Source organism: Patagioenas fasciata, chromosome 2, assembly GCF_037038585.1.
Source record: "Patagioenas fasciata isolate bPatFas1 chromosome 2, bPatFas1.hap1, whole genome shotgun sequence".
Classification (NCBI taxonomy): Eukaryota; Metazoa; Chordata; class Aves; order Columbiformes; family Columbidae; genus Patagioenas; species Patagioenas fasciata.
Genome location: NC_092521.1, coordinates 24,236,803 through 24,257,392, shown reverse-complemented (window position 1 = coordinate 24,257,392; position 20,590 = coordinate 24,236,803). Strand labels below are relative to the sequence as shown.

Sequence of the window (20,590 nt, the reverse complement as noted above, 5' to 3'; positions counted from 1 at the left end):
ACGTCTGCCCCGTTCCCTCCGAGGGAAGGTCTCCACCAGAAGGAACACTGAGCTGGGGGAGCACCTGAACCTGCAGCGAGGGGCCTTGCTCCCCAGGGCCCTGAGCTTTCTGTCCCCAAACTGCCACAGGGATTTGAAATTACCAGAGATTTAGAAAGTGCTCAGAAAAGCGATTTCCTAGAAAGCCTGATGGGGCAGCAATGAGCTGGGGTTACATATCAAAAGCTTCTTGCTTCCAGAAATCTGTGACCTTTGCTCACTAAATTAATAGTTTTCAGTTATACTTAGTGTGAACTTAACTGTTTCAACAGACTCTGGCACATAATCATAATTAGAAACTCTATTTTTTTTCTTTTGAACACTGATTTTCCGTTTTAAAGGTGCCACAATTCAGTCTATTTTCCTTTACACTTGAAAAAAATACTACTTAAAGACTACAGCTGAAGGGGTTTTCAGAATTAAGGGAATAGAAGAATGAACAAAACTTACAATAGACAATCATTTGCACCTTTGAATCTAGAATATACCTAACTTTCAGATTACAATGGAATCCTATGTGCAATAAAAAAAAAAAAAAAAAAGGGTTTATTTTTTCCAAATTTCAAATCTGTGTGCATTTTGATGAACTTGAAAATAAGCCCACAGTGATAGAAGTGTCATGGCAATTTTAGTTTCCCACGATTTGATAGCTATATTGATTTAATAATTAGATACATGATATCACTAGTGAGCTATGTAATTCTAATAGTGAAACAGATTATGTAGCTTTTAAATGTCTGAAAAATATTAGAAGACACATAATTTTAGTCAGTTTAGTCATGAGCTCAGGAAATTCCCAGTAAAACAGCGGGACAAATATTAATATTATTATAATATATTTTTATATGTTATAATATATACACATTTATATACACATATATGACATACAATATAATTTACTACAAAAAATAATTTGTACTAAAAGTAGAAAAAGGAACCACCAAGAAACATTACAAATTAACTAGTCTAAGTTTCAGCATCTAGAACAGGAAAGGAGAAAGAAGTCCACATCATTTTTATTGCCTTCACAAGTTCTCTAAAATATCCCAGTTAGTATCACTTATTTAGGATCTCCAACTCTTTCATGCTGTCAGTCTCATATTGGCTATGGGGCATGTCAGCAGGCTGTAAAAAATCACAGAATAGCAAAATCTTCTCCCACATGGATAGATTGAGCGCTCCTGAGACCAGCTGCCCACATCCAGGTCGTTGTACTTGGAGGCATCAGAGAAGGACAGGCAGAATTGGAGCAGGACAGACATGGACAGTAAGTTAACCCAGTTGAAGTGTCCACATCAGCTAACAGACATAGTGAAGGAACTAAGTGGTTTGGAAACAGTGAAAACAGTTGTTCCTCACAGGTTATCTCCCAACCCTCCTTGTTAGTAACCTCAGATTCTCTCATGTCCTGTGAAAAGCCTGGGCCAACCTATCTCCAAACCCCTCTGCTCCCATGCCTCCTGACGTGCAGGAGGCAGGAAGCTCAAGTTCTGACATTTGAAGCCTGACAGCTGTCAAACACAAATATCAGTACAGGGATCTTTCCAAAATGGTGCTTTAAAGAAAAGGTTGGTTTAAGTTAATGAACAAATGAGGTAGAAGTTAACTAATATGGCTATATAGGTTTTTAAAAAAATCTGTTTAAATGTCTAATTTCCTTGTTTTTCCCCTTGACTGCAGCCTCAGATAGCGGAATATTCACTTGATTATCCTCTACCTTTTCTTGACTTTCCACGTTTTTTGTGAACTCTAGTTTCCCTTTCCGTTTTGTGTTTCACTGATCCTGCTTCTGTTGCATAAAATAGCAAATCACCCATAGCAGCAAAAACACAAAGACAGAAACACACTGACAGTCTCCTCTACCAGTCCTCTGCAGGTAGATACATTTCCTGAGGACTTCCTTGAAGTCCTGTCCTCTTTTCGCTTCTGGGCAGATGTTATACAGACTTGTGCACATTTTTCCTGTCTCCAGATTGAACTCAACCTATTTTTGATAGTTCTTAAGGGATTCAGAATAACTCAAGTTATACGAATGAACAAGATGTACATACCTCTAGATCTGTACTTTTTGGTTACATCTATCCTGCCAGTTTCACTTTATTGCTGAAATATCAAATAAATCAGACTAGCTCAGACAGCTGATGTTTCCAGCAGACATGCCCCAGTTGCTTTAGTTATGCTCAAGTTCATTACTACACATCACCTGCCTGTTACCTCCAAATTCCCCATGTGCTCTGCTCTCATTCTGTTGTACGTCAGGGACCTCTTGTAACCCTCTCCAGCTACTTTCATTTCATGCCACCCATTTCCTTTCTGTCAAAGACTGATTCCTGCATGATCCCTTCCTCCTATTTTTTGTATATTTTATTTTCTCCTGGAGGAAATAAATTATTCAGGGCGTCAACATACTTGAACTGGAACTGAGATGGAGGTAGTTATAATGAAATGCTAATAACTGCCAGGAAAATTACAGAGTTGTTAGAGCTGCTGGGTCTGCCAAGCAGCTGCCAGGAGCACTACATGTCTTCCCTACTCTTCTTCTAGTTTAGTGATTTTCACCAAAATAGGGCGTTGTTCTTCAATTCCAAACTTTCAGAAAACATTCCAGCATTGATTTGATGTGTCATTCAAAAGTAATCACAGAATGGACAAAGACACACAGGAATGTTTTTCTGTTGAATACGAGGACTTTTGATGCATGCTTAGGGTGTGCTTTGACATTCCACTTATCTGTTGGGACATCCCTCTGCTGTGTCAATGCAACTCTATAGGGAGGCCCTGGTATGAATGAGGTTGATTCCACTAACACAGATTATTTCACTGAGCTGGCTTGCAGTGCAGACTCCCAAAAAGTCTTACCAGTAAAATGCACCACTCCCACAGCTGTAGCAGCAGGACAGAAGTGCACAGCAGTTGGGTAAAGGAAACCTTCAAGAACTTTAGCATTACAGAAATCACAAGTCAGAGGTACATCCTTAATTAAAGACCACTGTTGCTGTTAAAATGTTTCTGTCCCTCATCTGTCTGCTACCATCTCCTAGCCACAGGTTAAGGTCCCACAGCTGACAAAGAACAGTCAAGCCCTATGCTCCATGATGAACCATGGGAGTGGTGGCCTTCATAGTAAGAAGCAACACAGTCCAAGCTGCTTCATCTGATTGCGAGGTGAATACTGCCTTGCAGGCAGTGATTCATCAATGAAGATGGCACAGCAAGTGAGGCAATGGTGTATGTAAAACAAGGGTAGATTCATGATTAACTCAGCATGTGTATACCACAGGCAGAGTAGACAGCTGGAGCCTTCAGACCTTAACTTGCTCAGCCAGATTCCAACATATGTCCTGCTGCGTGAGGTGGACTCCTGACCAAGGTCTCACTCTTCGGGCTCTGCTTTATACAAACCTACCCCAGGTGCCATATATTGCTTTCTTTTCTGTTTTCAGTCATGTAACTACACCGTGCAGATTAAACACACAGGATTTCAAATTTCCAGGAGGAATATAAAGCTCAGCAGGCATATGCCAGGCTTTTCTTTAAAACTCAAATCAAGAGGCCTTTGCAAAAGGTTCTTCATTACCTACATCAAAGCCATGCCCACAGGCACTGCCTACTGCACTTCACCCTGAAAAAAACAGGCCCATGATCTTTTCCAGATCAGCCACATGCCAACCGTGAGGAGCCCATGAACTCCCGCGGGTCCAGGGCGTTCACTTGCTGCCAGGAGCAACTCAGGCCTGCTGGGAAGGGCTTTTCTCTGTGATCAATGTATTGAGAACAGCTCTGGGCACATAGAAAATCAAAGGGGCTTCCGAGTAACTTTCTCTCACGCGAAAAGGTGAAATTCAGAAACTAAGCAGAACTTCACTCAACAACAAAAATGGAAAATGTTCATCTTTATTAAACATGCTAGAAACACACAACATGCTTGCCATCACTGAGATTTGACCCAAATGGTCACTCATCAACATGACGGAAATAAAAATTTGGTAAAAAAAGTGGACCACCTCCCTTATGAGGAAAGGCTGAGGGAGCTGGGTCTCTTTAGCTTGGAGGAGACTGAGGGGTGACCTTATTAATGTTTATAAATACGTAAATGGTGAGTGTCAAAAGAAGGAAGCCAGGCTCTTCTCGGTGACAACCAATGATAGGACAAGGGGCAATAGGTACAAACTGGAACACAGGAGGTTCCATCTAAATTTGAGAAGAAACTTCTTCACAGTGAGGGTGACAGAGCACTGGAACAGGCTGCCCAGGGGCGTTGTGGAGTCTCTTACTCTGGAGACATTCAAAGCCCGCCTGGACACCTTCCTGTGTGAACACACCTAGGTGTTCCTGCTCCAGCAGGGGGATTGGACTGGATGATCTTTCGAGGTCCCTTCCAATCCCTGACATTCTGTGATGCTGTGAAAATTTGGAGCTGGAGTTGACTGAAGACAACGGTCGCACATCTGCGGGATTCCTCGCGCCGCGGGTTATAGCCCGGGCCTTCAGGCTCCTCTGCGCCAGCAGCACACCACGGAGCGCAGACACGGCCTCCCCCGCCATGCCGGGAGCACACAGCAGAGCGGAGGCAGGGCGGAGATGCTCTCCCACCGCCTCTCCAGCCCTCGCACTCGGGGACGCGCCGCAGCAGCCGCCCCTCCCAGACCGGCCCACTTCCCTAATGGCCGCCACCGCCCATCCCGCACGCATAAAATCCCGCCCCTCGTCCGGCGCCCCGCCCCTCCCGGCAGGCCGCGTGACCTCAGCCGGCTTCAACTCCGGCTTCCAGCGCGGCTTCCGGCCCCTCTTGGTGTTACCGTCAAACCCTTCCGGCGGAGGGCGTCTCTGTCGGGGAGCAGAGCACACGCGCGGCAGAACGCGGAAGTGCCTGGGCGGCGGAGCCGGGCGGCAGCAGCTGCCTGCGCGGGGCTCCCGCGGCCCGGCCGGCCCGGGGTGGGCGGCGGCTGGGACGGGCACAGAGCCTCGGAGAGGCTCGGAGGGGCAGGTAAAGGGGTCCTGAGGGGGTGTGGGGCTGGGGGAGGTGGCGGGAGGTGTGAGGGGTGTCGTGAGAGTACGCGCGGGGGGTGCCCGGGAGAGGCGGCAGGGACGGGGAGGGGTCTCCTCAGTGCGGCGGGGCTGGGGTGGTTGTTTTCTGAGGGGTGGGAGGGGAGCTTTACCCGTACCTTCAACTCGGGTTTTGAAGGGTATGGGTTTGCTCACACGGAGCTGGGGGTTTTGCCGTACGCAGTTCGGTGAGGTGTGTTTGGAGGTATTTTAGTAGGGACTGTTATCAGCTTTTATCGGGGTTTCTGTCATTTAGATTTATATGAGAGCGCGGTAGGCTGCTTGACTTCTCTGTTTTTTTTTGTTTGTTTGGGTTTGCTTCTCTTTTGATGGTGAGCAAGGCAGTTATTAGTTCATATATATGAAAAAAAGCTAGATATTTGTAAATGCAAGTAGATATGCTTTCATTTTGCTATATATTTCATCTTTGTGTGTAAATATATGTATCTTTACATATTGACAAATATGTTTATAAATCAGAACTTGAAATGTCATTTTTCCTATGTTCAGTGTGACTGTTGCTTTATTGGAAGTTTAGCTGACAGGCTTATGAATAATATCTCATTGTCTTGTCTCTTTTCCTAGTGCTTGATCTGTAATTCAGGAATCTTCCAGAATGTTGGAGTCCTATGTGACTCCTATTTTGATGAGTTATGTGAATCGCTACATAAAGAACTTGAAGCCTTCAGATCTACAGCTGTCACTCTGGGGAGGAGATGTTGTACTTAGTAAACTTGAATTAAAGTTGGATGTACTTGAACAGGTATGTTATGTTTAGAGTAGTTACAGTCTGTGCCTTCAGTTCAAAAGTAGTTGACTAATTTATGTTGGTCTGCACAGATAAATATTAATTTAGTACAATCTTTCTTCTTATGCAAGACCTTTCCCTCCACCCCACCACATCTAGTTATTCTTGCATTAATTTTACATCATTTGTTTAGTAATGAATGATAATTCTTTGCATATTCTGTAAGTTATGTGGTATGAAGAGAAAGGTGTGGGGGTTTTTTTGGATATGTTTCTTCTTTCAGTAACCATTATTTTACAGCATGAGTATTAGCTAAGTTGTTTTCCAGTCATATTTACTGTGTATAGCAACTAATTCAAAATGTCACAAAGTAGGGTCTCTTTTTAGTTATGCATACTAAACACAGATTTTTCTTCTCTGTATTGTTTTAGGACTCAAGTTTTCATGATTCCAGTTGTATTTAAATTTAAGAATAATTGAGAAACAGATTTGATCAGCTGGTTTATGTGGATTAGATCAGAGGCTCTGTAAAACTTAGCCTTAAAAAGACGGGTTTGACCAAGTAAAACACTTGATATAGAATTTGGAGCCTGTCATTAATATGTACTGGTTAAGTCTTAGCAGAGGAACTGTTTCTTTCTATGCATATCTGAGTTGACAGCTTGAGGAGTTGAGTGTGTAAGACAGATAGAGCTGTTTTCTGCTGTGCATGGTGTAGCGAGTCTTAGCTAGAGTCCTGCACCCAGGTGTAGTCCAACTGGAGGAGCTGAGAGAATTGCAGCAAAAAAAAAAGGGAGATATAGATAATCTGACCATTGAAAGAAGAAGAAAAGACATAAAATGTGCTTTTGAATTTTGAATAAAATAGGGTGAGACCAGATAGGGCAAGAGTTGTATGGATGAGACAAGAAATAATGGAATAAATTCCACCCTGGGACACTTAGATTGGACGTTGTGGAAAACTTTCCCATGTTTTAATGAGGTTATGAGGCATTGGGGCAGACTAAGGAGACTGAATGGTCTCTGTCAGGGGAGGCCTTTTAAAATGTGAAAGAAGAATGGTTAATTAAGTATCTCAGAATCTATTTGGGAGAAGGAAAAAATCTTTCAAGAGATCCTGTCCTATTTTCTTTTCTTCTGTAAAGAGCCTGATTTGTCTTCCTTTGAATATTTGGTGGCTTCTGTATTTTCTCTCAAGGCAACTGCCTTTTAGTTCCTCATTTTCTTGATACAGCTTGTCTCTACAGCTGATGTGGATACTAGACTGTAGCTGATAGGATATGTTCCTCCTGTGAATATTCACAACCTTTAAAATGTATATATTATGAAATCAAAGAAGGTCTGATCAGAAAGGAACTCTGGAGGTCACATAGTCCAACCTCCTGTTTTGAGCAGGGCCATTGCCAGCATTATGTCACATCAGCTTGTGTTTTTTTTTTTTTTCCAGTTGAGTCTTGAAATCTCCTGTCTTGGCTGTCAAAACCTCTTTTTTAGGTAAACTGTTGCAGTGTTGTGCCGTATAGGAAGGTTTATCCTAATAACAGATGATCCCTTGGGATGGATATATCAAACCTACTGTATTACCTTGTGCTATTAGGAGTTTGATCCCATCATCTATGTTGTTCCGTTTCAAATAGTTGCAGTTGCTGGTAGGTGATCCCCGGCCTCATCTTTGTCTGTCTGTGTATCAGCTGGATACCTAAATACCCAGCACAGTCTGTTGCTGCTGTGGCTGTTGTAGAGGCAAATGTTGATGTATATGCCCGTGCTCAAAGACTCATCGTTTTGAAAGGAATGTGAATATGCCGTGAATGCAAAACTTAGCTCAGATTGATTGATTTTTTTTTTTTTTAAGCTATTTGACTGTGTGGTCTTTTTTTTTTTGTGTGAAATGTAGTGATCTTAGTTTGGCTCCTATTATTCTTTGGAACTTGCCTGGACTTGCAGACTGCATTTAGGGTATCTTTCTCTTGTTCGCTGAAGGGATGCAGCTTTATGCCTGCTTGGCAAAACTCTGAGTGCCTAGTATTTGGTAATACAACATTCCCAAGCCTTTGCAGGTGGCAGGGAGCTCCCTTGAAAAGCTAAGGTCTCTAAAAATCACCAGTGTATCTGTTATTCTATTTGTGTTCTCTACCTGAATGGATTAATAATATCAAAGTTTAGCCGCCTTAACTGCTTTGCTCTTCTAACATCCTTTCTGTCCTGGGCTGTTATCTCCTGCCTGGCTCCCTGTTCCTTATCAGGCTTGAATTCAGTCTTAATTTCATGCTTCAGGTTTTGAATGCCAATGCACGTACTGTGGATATCTTTATCTGTAGCCCAAAATTTTTCAGAGAATTCCAGCTTTTGTGGAACTACACATGATTATTTGGGAACATTAGTGTAAGTGCCAAACTACCTGGACAAAGCACTTTCTAACAGGTTTGGGAAGAAGTCTGTGCTTTCTCCTCTTCGCTCCTTGCACTTCAGCTATTGTTAGTGTTCTTGGGTCATGTTCCACTCTTCTGGGCCACCACACAGAATCTCAGAGAACAGCTGAGAACAGAGTGTAGACTGCTGTCTGTCTTCTAGGGACCAAGTTAGAACCAGTACCTTTTGAAATCAGATTTAATATCGTTGTTGACATATTATAGAAGATTCATCAGACCCCACGAGAATATTTCAGTACCTGAAAACATTTTGCATATGTATGTTTTCTGTGCTCTCATTAAAGACAGCTGAATGTTATTGCAATAACTCTCAGGGTCTGTCCTCCCCCTGCCCCCTTCCCACCCCCCTCTTTTTTTTCTTTTTTTTTTTTTTTGACAGTACCAGTTCTGTAGTGAAAGCTGAGTACTAGTTTGTACTCGGGTTCAACCTTCTGGGTACAATATAGCTTTTGTACATAATCATGTCACTTTCTGTATAGCCAGTTAGTTTTATAACAATTACCTTTAGTTCAAGGTTAAATCCAATAAAACTTTAATAGTAGTTGTTCTTTACCTGTCCTGGATCAATCAACTATTAGAACTAAGCATTCCAAGAAATCTTCCATCTGAGTGTAATAACTGGCACATTGTATAAAAACTACTTCAAGAAAGTATCTTGTAATTAAAATTTAAAATTAATATTTAAATATTGTTTCATGGAAAAGCCTTTTAGGCACTTTTGGCAACTTTCATGTCTAGTCCCTATGGTACCAGAGGTAACAGAACTACCTATGAACTTGATAACTAGCTTCTGTGTAATATTTCTGTTGACACAATGGTATGAAAGGGATAAGATACCTGGTGAGCTCTTTTGTTGCTTGTGTGCATTTCCATAACATCATAGCTTATGTTGTTAGCTGTTTTACAAACTTAGAAGGGGAAGGTTAAGTGGTCTTTGATTGCAAGACAAAGGAGAACTTGATCTAAAGACTGTCTTGTAGTGTAGAATTCTCATATCTGAAATAATTTGGAAAAAAAAAATGCTAGTGCATTTAATGCTAGGGCATTAAAATATCCTTACTGTAAGTGTCTGTTATGTGCCACTGGGTTACTTGTAGAATACAGCCTTGAATGTGAGAGGAAGGTATTTGAGTTAATACTGATGTGGAGGAAACAGTTAGTTGCCTATCACCCTGAAGTTTGGTACAGCCTTATATTTTAGAGCAAGGGCAGATTTTAGGGCAAGACCAATTAAGATAATCGAGACTGCAGTCTTGCATTATGTCAGTCAGTTATTTATGTGTCAAGCCCAGGAGTTTTGTTTTCAGTCGTTTATCAAATTTTATGAAGGATTTATATGACATAAAACATCTAAAATGTGAAGTCTAATCAGTCATAAGTACAAAAGATAAATTAAGAATTTCATGCGCTACTTAATAAAAGGGGAAAGATTGCACAGGAAAGAAGTAATAAAAATAGTCTTTGTTACATGATTTTACAAACAATTTACTAAATTTAGCACACATTTGTTTTGTATTGTCTACTGAAATGGGATAACAAAGATTTCTCTGCATTGCTTTAAGGAAACTTGCTTGTGAAATTAGGGTAATGTTGGGCAACATTTGTATCCAAATTCCTTTGAAAAGGAAGAACTGTGTCTTCTAAATATGCTGTGCATTTGGTTGTATCACCTCATTTTGAAACAATTCCTACTTCTGCATTTTCTTTTACTACCTTACAGTTAACCAGATGAAAATAAGAATGTGTTAAATCCATCCAGCAAATAATGGAAAAAAGATCTATTCTAGAATGTGTTTTGAAGTAAAAGTTCAACTTGTGAACACAAGTCAGGCTCTAAAGAGACATTGTGGTATTGATGAGTGACACAGATTGTTTCTGTGATTCTGGAAAGGGCATTTAATTCTATTACTGTTAATAGTGATAGTTTGCTGTCTTGATTCATGAAAGCATTGTCTGTTAAATTGTAATGTATTTTTAGGTTGCACATTTTTTTGATCATTTAATTCTTTTGTTCCTCCCACCCCTCCCAGCTGTGGAACATAAGGCGCTTCTTCATTTATTGTGTGATCAGCGTAGTGACATCTGTAGCTGTAACTGCCCAGTACTTGCTTTTTAGTGGCTTAACTGAAACTGTCTGGATTAAAATTTTAATTGTGTTGATTGTAAACCTTAGACTGAATTTTTAGGAGAGAGGCTTTTGGCTAAAATTCTTTAGTATATTAGTGAATGAGATGAAGAAAAAATGCTTTATAAAAACAATTTAACTATTTTCTTCAAACTGTTTTTATGAGAAACTCTATGACTGTCATCTTTGGAATATGAGTTGAAATTAGATGTGACTATGTGTAAGCATGGCTGAGGTAGAAATCAAGCTTCCCTGACATGAGATGGATGTGTTTGTTGTGTTTTTTTTTTTTTTTTTTTTTTTTTTTGTTTTGTTTTGGTTTGTTTGTTTGTTTTTGTTTTTTTAAGCTTCATCAGTTTTTGGGGTTTAATGAGCTTTCATTAATGTATAAACTGAAAGCTATACTTTGCAATAAACTAGAGCCTATAATTTTGTGTAGATGTCTTCTCAGGAGAATTTGTCAGCAGTGAATATACTTCATCTACTCTGAGCCCTTGGGTGCAAGATAAACTTTTTCACAGTACCAGTAGAAAGGCTGTGGAGGCAGCAGTGGCAGAAAGGAGAGAGTGTTCCTTAAAATTTCTTGTTTCAGCAGCTGTTGTGCCTGTGATGGTGCTCACTATTTGTGTGTAAGAATAGTTCACTTGTCTTTCGGGTGACTAATTAGAGGTGTTCTCAGGATGCTGACCTGTCACAGTTGCAACAGGGTTTATTTCAACTCTGAACTTTTGACATGGTAACACCTTGGAAAAATCAAAATTTTTAGTGGGCTTACAAAACATGTCACTACGATTTTATTACACTTTCAAGATGTTAGGCAAATAATATTAACTGGCTTCACAGAAATATTCAACAGGTAGACTTTATAATATATGTGAAGTACTAAATGTAAAATCCACTTTTCCTCAAATTTTATTAATGTAGAACTTCAGCAGGGATAGGTCTGTGGTCAAGCAATGCAGGAAAACAGGATTTTTGGATCCACTTCTAGATGTTTGTCTGAAATTGCCTGGCAGCTTGCCTGCTTGACCTCAGAGCTTCATGGACCCTCTCTATTTAACTTCTGTTCATTCACAGGAGTACTAAGCCAAAGCATGTAAGTACCTAAAATGAGTCAAGGTGCAAAGGTGCTGAAACTCCATGCTGCCCAATTTTGCCAGGGAAATTCTGAAGTTTTGAACAAAGACTTATGTCCCTGAGTTTATGAAGAAACACAAACCTGAGGGTTCATTACTACTTGTGCCTTGAATAGTGACACATTTTGGAGTAGCTTCATGTGAGAGAGGTGATTTTAAACTTTCTTTAATTATCAAGGACACGGTATTCCAGATGTCTCCTTTGAACAAACTGTAATGTACGTGTGCAAGCGATAATAAAACCAGTCGCCTAGCGCTGTGCCATGCTGCTGATTTGGGGATGGAGAATAAATTTTGGCTTATGTTTTGTGCTAAAACTGTACTATTTTAAGTTAGAAATGTGTCTTGAATTCTGTTTTGTTTCAGTAATTAATTCGCTGCTCTTTGTTGTTAGGAGCTGAAACTACCATTTACTTTTTTAAGCGGACATATTCATGAACTTCGGATTCATGTGCCATGGACGAAATTGGGATCAGAACCAGTTGTCATCACTATAAATACAATGGAATGCATCTTGAAATTAAAGGATGGAGCTCAGGTAAGAAGCGTGATGATTTTCTAACATTGAGAAGGTTGATGAGAATCATAGCTTCTATAGGTCACGTTCTTTAAAGCCATCTGAAGAATCAGGCACGTGAAGCCGCACTCCCTTTTATTTTCTGAGTGCCATGGGGGAGTAATTTAGGGTTCTTCTTGCTGCAGAACGATGTTTTGATTTCTTAGAGAGAAGTGCCACTTAAAAGAGTTTCGTGGTGGGGGGTTCACTATTATTTGCTGCACGGGGGAAATATGCCAAGCCAAATACCGCTTACCTTCTCTCCAGGAACCTGATACCCGTTCATGAACTGAACCTTCAGATGTCTTCCCTCCCTGATAACTGTTCACTCTGGAGTCTGTGTCTTGGGTCTCTGGAGGCAAACTTTCAGGCAAGGCCTGTATCTATTGTAGTGCAAACTGTCAGGATTCTTCTCTCCCTGCTAACTGTTTGCTTTGGAGTCTGTATTTTAGAACTCCAGTAGCAACTTTCAGGTGAGGCCCAATAAACATATGCAGAGCAGACTTTCAGGAGACAAAATTCTTAGAAAAAATAAAAATTTAATGGAGTAGAAGAGCAGGAGGACTGGCTCAAGCTGAGTACCTGTGCAGAGGTCTGCCCAAGCACGGAAAACTACAAACTTTTATCTTTACAGACCATAAACACTGTAATTCCGTCCAATAGCAATATTTCACCATCAGGTCCTTTTGCTCGCCATTGGACCTTTTTCCTCTTACTCCACATGGGCCTTTGTTTTGTTCAGTTGTAGACATTGTTTTTGGTCCATATCCTTGCAGGCGCTGTTTTGTCTGGATAAATCTTTTCTTCTCAGCGAAGTGCGAAATAGGCACTGCTTTGCAGAAATCTGTGGTGTCTCTGCGTTAGCCTTGGATCATTGTTTTTTTCCAGTCAGTTCCATCCTTCCCAGTAAAATGCAAGGTGGACTTTATCTTGCAAGCATTTAGTGTAGTCTGTAGTTGCCCTTGGTAAAATTTTAGCAAATCTTGTCTACCAAGTAACATGAATCAGAGTATATTAAAAATCATACAACCTTATATTTCTAAATAATCCATTACGTTCAGTATGCATCTACTTAAACTAAATGACTAATGTTGAAGTTAAATTGGGCTCATTCACTGACCTGTGAGTAGTAAAACCATTGCCATACAGCTCACTTACTTAGCAGGGAGAGCTCAAAGTGGGCTCATCCAGGCTGTCGTATTTATAGAATGAAGTGTTTGACTCATAGTCAAATTGTATACAGTAGGAAAAGTATGCATGAGACTCCCTGTGTCCACAAGTTACTGGTGTTCAGTTGCCATTCTGCTTCCCTGTGGGTCTCCTGGAAGGAGTTCTTGGCCTGGCTGCGGCTCAGTCCCTTCCCTCCTCTGGAGCCTGGACCAAGCTGCTGCTGGTTTGGCTGGGGGGTTGTGGGTTGAGTGTATCCACCACACTGAGAGGCTAATATTGTTTTTCTCATCATGGCTAGTATCATGCATATTTTTTTTTTATGAGCTGTAGCTGTCTTCTTGCAGATGGAAAAGCATCTTAATAGTGCTCTGCCAGAATTTTCTTATGACTAGACAAGAAATGGATTTCACCACTGGGCACTGGGCATTTTTCAGCAGTGTGTTGTTACTACTGGAGGAGTGCTTCAGAGATTCTGGAGTGCAATTCTCTTTTTCCCTTTAGAAGTTGTAGTACTTGTACGGAGTCTTACAAGTACACTCAGGCATGTAAGGATCCGAAAGAGCTTTTTGTTTAGTTGCTTGCAATAATTAGTCCATTACACAATTTCACAGGTTCAGGAAAGATTTCCTCTGACACAATGAAATTGAAATATGCAGTGGCTCAATCTTATTACAGCTGTAGCCTAGTTAACAAAAAAGTACTTGGGTATGTTAATGTTGAACTGTGTGTGGTGTGTTTTTTTTTTTTAAGCCTTTTTCACATTTCAATTTCAATATAGTCCTCCATTAAGGATCATGCAAAATAAAATTCCAATTTGTGCAAAGCTCTGAAGTGTTTGGTTGGGTGCTTGATGAGTTAACATTTAATGTCAGTAGTTAGATATAAGCCAGCAAGAACATTGGGAAACACTTTGCCATTATGTTTGTTTCTTGTAATATTATTTTACAGTTCCAGAGCTAAAAGGCTTTTGTTGCTGGTGTAGAAATCTCTAGTCCTGGGTATGCTACTCACATAGCATATGCTTGCATTCTGTAGTTACACATAACCTATGCGCATTCATGCATGTGCCACATACACACATATGTGCACACCCACAGTGAAATGCTAAGTACTTTTTCAATGTTAGTGTAAGATTTTTAGGTCGGGTGTTCCATGAGAAATGTGGTTTAGAACCAGAAAATTACAACTAATTATAAGACTTACAGAAAAAGACTTGTAGCCCATGACTTTGTGCAACCCAGAACTAATATTTGATATTGGACCATACAGATGGCTTCTGCTGGAATGATCAGATTTCCTGCTTGCATGGTATTTGAAACTTAAATTTTGTGGTGCATACAGCAAAAGGTCAAGTGTCATGAATGTAAAGCACTCTCAAAACAAGTATTTGTTACAGATGTTTAAGGTTCAGAGGCAAGAGCGGATTTTTGAAAATTGCAACTGACATTTGAACAAATTATTCAGTGGTATGTACACTCAGGAGGGTAAAATTTGGGTCTGTGCCATAGAATGATTATCTTTGACTAACAAGAATGTAAATAAAAACATTTATGCTGTTTTCTGAGGATATAGTTTATAAAGTTGACAGCCTGAGTTTTATTTCTTAAATTACTATTTGAAAGTGTTTTATAAAAAGAAATGTTTTGACAAATTCCTGTGTTTTAACTTCCAATGTGACAGTGTATTTGGCTAAAACCAATTGTCCTAAAAATCTTTGTAATCATTGAATAAAAACACCTGAATGAAATAGGATATTTCTATGCAAAATGGTAGTAAAATGAACTTTCAGTGAATTTAGCTCCAACTTGAACTGTTCTGCCAAGGAATTCATATCAGCAAAGACCAGAATTAGCAAGAAAGTTTAGTTCCCAAAAATGCATTGGCTTGATCCTGTATTTCCTCCCTCAAGGGAAACCTCTAATGAGCATGCTTATAACTTCCCCTGAGCAAAAAATAAAGTTTCTGACCTCAGCTTAGTGTGACAGATATCCTTTGGAAAGGGGCTGTTTCAAAAAATTTTTCTCTTGAAGATATATCAGGATTAAAACATATGGCATCGTTTGAAGCTATTGTCCATTGGACCCTATAGATTTTTTTTGTGAGCAAAAAACTCTCCCCCTTTGTATGTTTTTGGAGAGAGCATCAGCCCCTGGGAAAGCCTTTGTACGTCTGAGCTTTACTGCGATGCTGTGTCATTCTTAGTTCAGTTTCTGTGTTAGTTAGGGTGGGTTGGTTGGTTTGTGTTTGTGCTATTGCAGCATCTCCTGAGCTGAGAGAGAAGTTTGGAGTAGACAGTAATGGCTCAACTTCTAGTTTTATGCTAATTTTCTTTTCTAATCAGAAATGTTGTATAAGTGGTAAGTTTACCCAAGGGATACACAAAATCCACAGTACAGAATTAGTGGTATTTTTAGTGAATTTTTGAGTACTTTGAAGATCATTGCTTTCTTCTCTTTTCTTTGCTTTGCTTCATTCTGTACAAGTGATACTAGCACTTCGAAAACCACAACATTAATTAAATATGGCTACTTTATAAGAAAATGAAACTTCAGTACATCAGGAACGGAACTTTGCAGTGTTTAAAGTGGTGTTCTGTTGAACATGCTTTGTATGTGCTCTTTTGCTTAAGAATTTGGTTAATGCCAGTAAGTGCAGCAGAAATTGGGTATGAGGCATTGTGCATTGCTTTTTGATGTCTGTCAGCTTCATGCAACTCTACCTGTTTTCTTTTTCTCCTGAACGTGATCTTCTGCAGCACTGAGTTTTAAATATGATTGTTTATAATGTTACCCAATTCATGAAATGTGTTGTTAAGTATTATTTGAGATGTGTTCTTATACACTTAACTGTGGTTTTATAGTTTGCTTGACTTGTATGTGTTAAGTTATGGTAATTGATTCCCATGAGACTGTTCTTCATGAATGGTATGTATTGTTCTAGTGTTAAAGTTCCAGTATTATGTTCTTCTAATTACTTATCTCTATGTATTAAATCTCAGGACTTCTATCTAGATTGCTAAACCTCTTATGATGCTGTTTTCCTCCTAGAATTTTTCTCCTTTTTTGTCCTGTTGGACCTTTCTTAACTTTTTTTTTCTTTTCTAGGCAAATTGTTATTTTTTTTAAAGCTATTTGATATTCTTCACTTGTTTCTCTTCCCCCCTCCATGCCATAATACCCTTGTGCCCAAACTGGGGGCTTTAAATTCAGCCTGTGCAAATTGAGAAGGACAAGCCTGTGTCTGTTTCCTTTGCCTTTGTCCTTCCTGACATTATAACTAAGCACAAGAGTAATCTTCTTTATGTTCAACCTTGAATTCTGTCCTATTTAGTCTTGGAATTGATGAAAATGAGGAGGATAAATGTATTATCTGTATTGCTGCTTCACTTTTGAGTCCTAGCCTTTAATTGGGAAAGCCTGTTAGATACAAACACTTGCAGGGGCACAGGGAAACCAAGTAGTTACTTGAATCAGCATAGGGATGATAAAGCACTGTTCCTTTCATGAGGAAGAAGATTTTGAAGGATTGTAATAACTTTGTGGAAGCTGTGGAGAACAGCCCACAAGCATGACTGTCAGAATAGGCGACACATATTCTTATCTGGCAGTCAACAGAGACTGTCATCAAAGGATGCTGAAAGCAGAAATTGGTTTTGACTGGGGAATGGTTGAGACAATATGGGTGCAGAAATGGTATGAAGGACTTTGGAAATGAAGATGGAAGGCTCGTGTTTGAGGGTATAGTTTGCTTAGGTGGTAAAGCTAGCTCCAAGTCTGAAGCAGTGCTTTGCTATTTTTCTCCTTACCTGAGTTGCAGTAGTTCAAGTGAATGTGGTTGTATGGACACATGGTGCTGTTTTTTTCTGTTGGGTGTATATGTATGCTGTTCTGTGACAGCAAAAATATGGTAAGACTTGAAGTCAGAGGACTGTCTTCTGTGGCCCACCTGTCTGCTTTTCATTTGCTCATGTAAAGTTCAAGATCTTTCTTGTTGGAATATTTTAAATTGGTACTTATTCATTTTCATATTGGTATCGTTAGTTCAGTAAATCTGATACTGAGTTTGAAAACTTGTAAGTGAAGCTTAAGGTGAAGATTATATTGAGAGCTACCCTACAGGAAGCAAACTATGTTTTAGGTAAAAGATTACCTTTCAAGCATATTATAATTCTAAGGGGGAAATACCATGTCCCACAAATGTTTTGCAAAAACTTTTAGAGAACTTACTCTTTCAATAAAGAAAGCAACAAAGGCAGCCTGCAACAGCTGCTGGAAAAGGCCATGCAGCATTTCGTTCAGATGCTTGTCCTCCTTGCACTTCTAGTGTTTTCAAATGAGTGGCTGAAGAGGAGAGGAGATATGGAAGAGCTTCGCTTAAGGCTGGCTTAATATTCATACGTTCTAGCTGGGCAAGCAGAAGTGACCATGTAATTTACCTTTTTTTTTTTTTTTTTTTTTCTGCTAAACACTTTCATATGAAAAATCTTCAAAAGCAAGGTATCTGACATTTTAGATTGTGGTAATTCTGCCTGCAAAAGAAGAAATGGCCTTTGCTGTGAATTTGTTCAAAGATGTCTGTGGGCACATTTCTGAATGCTGTAGCTGTGAAAGTCCTTCCACTGCTGTGGTGTTGCCTCAACCTGAGTATCTGCCTTGCTCGCTGAAGTGCCAGTTACCATGTTAGTAATTTAATTTGGACAGTTTTCATATGAATTTGTTAGGGTTTTGTTTTGTGTTTTTTTTTTTTTTTTTTTTGAAGTACTTCTCAGGGCTAGGCAGTGGTGATTTCAAATATCTGAAACTGATTACTGTGACAGGTATGTGTTGTCCCACTTTATTTCTTCTGTGCTCGTGCCTGGCCCCTAGGAGAGCTCCCAGTGGTGGTGTGCTGCCTACAGGCAAAGACAGAGGGACAGTCCTGACTAAATCCTTGTGCTTAATCTGGGTGAGTGAACCTTGCTTTTGGGTGTTTCTGCTAAAGAACCAGACTTCAGATAGTAAGCACTCTAGATTTCTGTTCTGTGCAATACTGGGTGCTGTACTCTGCTCCTGAAAACACCCATAGGAACAACACATGTACCAGTAACTGGAGAATACAGGTGAGAAGGGTCTGACGAGGAGGATGCTTTTCTGAGCAGCCAAGGAGTAGACGACCAAGCAAGACAGTGAAGGTATGAGTGCCCACTGCAAATGAACTTTCTGGTTGTTGTGATATTTTCCCATTTTTTTAAATCATGACAGTATGCATGTGCTTGAAAGATGTAAACAAGATATGTTTTCCTTTCTTTCTGCCAGCTTGTATTCTAAACACTGCAACTGGCTGAAAATTAAATGCTTATTAGGAAGACTTAAATTTCATAGTTTGATTCCTTGAAATATTTATTCCTGCAAATGTCAACATTGTACATGTTTAAGAAAAGAAGCCAAGTACACTGTCAAGCACATTTACTGTGGTAGCAGATTCAGGAACAGAAAAGCAGTCAAATGTATTTGGGGCTGTATTCTTACCAAGGATCTCATATTTTGAATGCAGTTCATTTCAAGAGGAATGTTGTCAGAATCTGTCTAGTCATTATTACAAAGTATTATATAACACAAATGATTTTCAGTAGGGGGGTTTTGTGTTCAACTGGATGCACTTTGAAGTGTAGTGAAGAGAATGCAAGGCAAGGGTATGGCTCTGAGTTGGTGTAGATGCTGCAAGATAAGCTGTGTGTGTAGTTACAGTTTTCTCTTCAGTGCCTGTAGCAGCTGGAACCTAGTAAGTAAATATTGCCTTTTCTCAGCTTGCCTCTTGTCTTCTGAACAAGGGCTTCTCTGTATACCTTTGTGGTGGAGTTTGCATCAAATTTGTGCTTTTGAAGAAATCTTCAGGTTGTCTAGACTTACTGTACTTTGAACTTCATCGTAGGGTGATCTCAGAACTAAAGAGCTGGATCTCTTTTGGATGAAACTAGAGGAAAATGTGCTCTAGGATCATGGTGGTGTTCTCCAGCTGCTAAGTGATGTTAATGAGAGCAGTTATCTTGTGTGAGTTTTTAATAGAATCAATACTCTGTGATCACCAGCCATTATATCATCTCAGATAAGGAACACAGTGAATCCTACTAGACCAGTTGAGGTTTTTTTCAGTTGTTCCAGCTGTCCAGGTTCAGAAAATCTATGTATAACCCATATTTGATAACTGTTTCTCTGCTTTTCGTAGTTAGTTTGTCTGTGACAGTAGTCATAGCACAAAGCATCTAATTATGGACATAGTGCAAGCATCACTATTTTCATTTTCCCCTCTCTTTATTTATAAAAGCACATCCCTTTAGTGTTTTCTGAAACTGCAGTGAACTTCTGTGTTCCTCTTATCCAAGGGTTCAGGAAAAAGTTTACAAGGTAAGAAGGCAGAATCTAAGCTTCCAGAATGATAGATTTTTATCACTTTGTTCATTTATATAATGGTTTAAGTAGCAAACATACTGTAAATAGTCTGGAATTCCTCTCTGAGAATGTAATCTCTCTCAAAATAGAAGAGAAAGGAAAATTATGGTAGTAAAGCAGTTCCCATATTATAGATGAATAGTGGGTGCTTGATATCTGTGTATTTGGCTTGGCTAGGAGATGGCAAATTAATGCTCATATCCTGCTTCCAGCAGTGTCTTGAACTCTCTATAAATGGCAGAACATTTTGGTACGGCTTTGTCAAGAAGACTTCTGGGTAAAATGGAAGAATTTTAGGCCTCTGAGGATGCAGTGATTAACAAGAAAGGTAACGGGCATGGGCACAACTAAGCAATGCAGCTGCACTTTCTGATTGTCGTCATGAAATTTCTTTCTTGGGCTTGAACAAGCGCTTATGTCTTTCCTACTGCCCATGAGGTATTAACAAGGTGTAGACACCTCATAGTGTTGCTGCTATTTATTTTGTGCTCCTGTGTACTGTGAGAACCTAATTCAATACTGCTAGAGAGCAAGAAGTTTCTGCTTTTCACATTTTAGAAATCTAGCTCTAGAATTCCTGTTGTCTTGTTCTGCTGTCTGTCTTGTTCTTTCTAGACTGATGGTTTGCTTCAGTATGCAAAAAATGATTGAAAGACAGCTGTAAAACTAATTTGACACGAACATATTGTATTATAGCTGCTACAGATGCAGAGAACTGCTGTTTAAAAGCAACTTTCTTCCAGAAGTAATAATGCCTGTCAGCTGTTGAAGTTCTGTTGAGGTTCAAGACCTCAGGTTCCCTAGTTGCCTTGTCATGGGTTGTGGTATTCTGTATCTTTTAGTCTACTCATACTGTTGGTTTCTCTTAGGCGTATGTACTAGGCTTCTTGTGACCTGTTCTTAATAATAT

At 39.7% G+C, this 20,590-nt stretch overlaps 1 protein-coding gene across 10 annotated transcripts in view; it reads left to right on the top strand.

Moving 5' to 3' along the window:
* Nucleotides 1-4,907: 4,907 nt before the first annotated feature.
* The window catches only part of VPS13B (vacuolar protein sorting 13 homolog B), a 449,354-nt gene continuing 433,671 nt past the window's right edge, over nt 4,908-20,590 (top strand). For all 10 annotated transcript variants that reach the window (XR_011737362.1, XM_065830344.2, XM_065830342.2 and 7 more), the window contains exons 1-3: nt 4,908-5,026; nt 5,671-5,848; nt 11,921-12,064. Coding sequence is in view for 9 of the 10 variants with exons in the window: in XM_065830344.2 (XP_065686416.1) it covers nt 5,702-5,848; nt 11,921-12,064 (291 nt within the window). In the remaining variant the exon portion in view is untranslated. The remainder of the gene's footprint in view (nt 5,027-5,670; nt 5,849-11,920; nt 12,065-20,590) is intronic.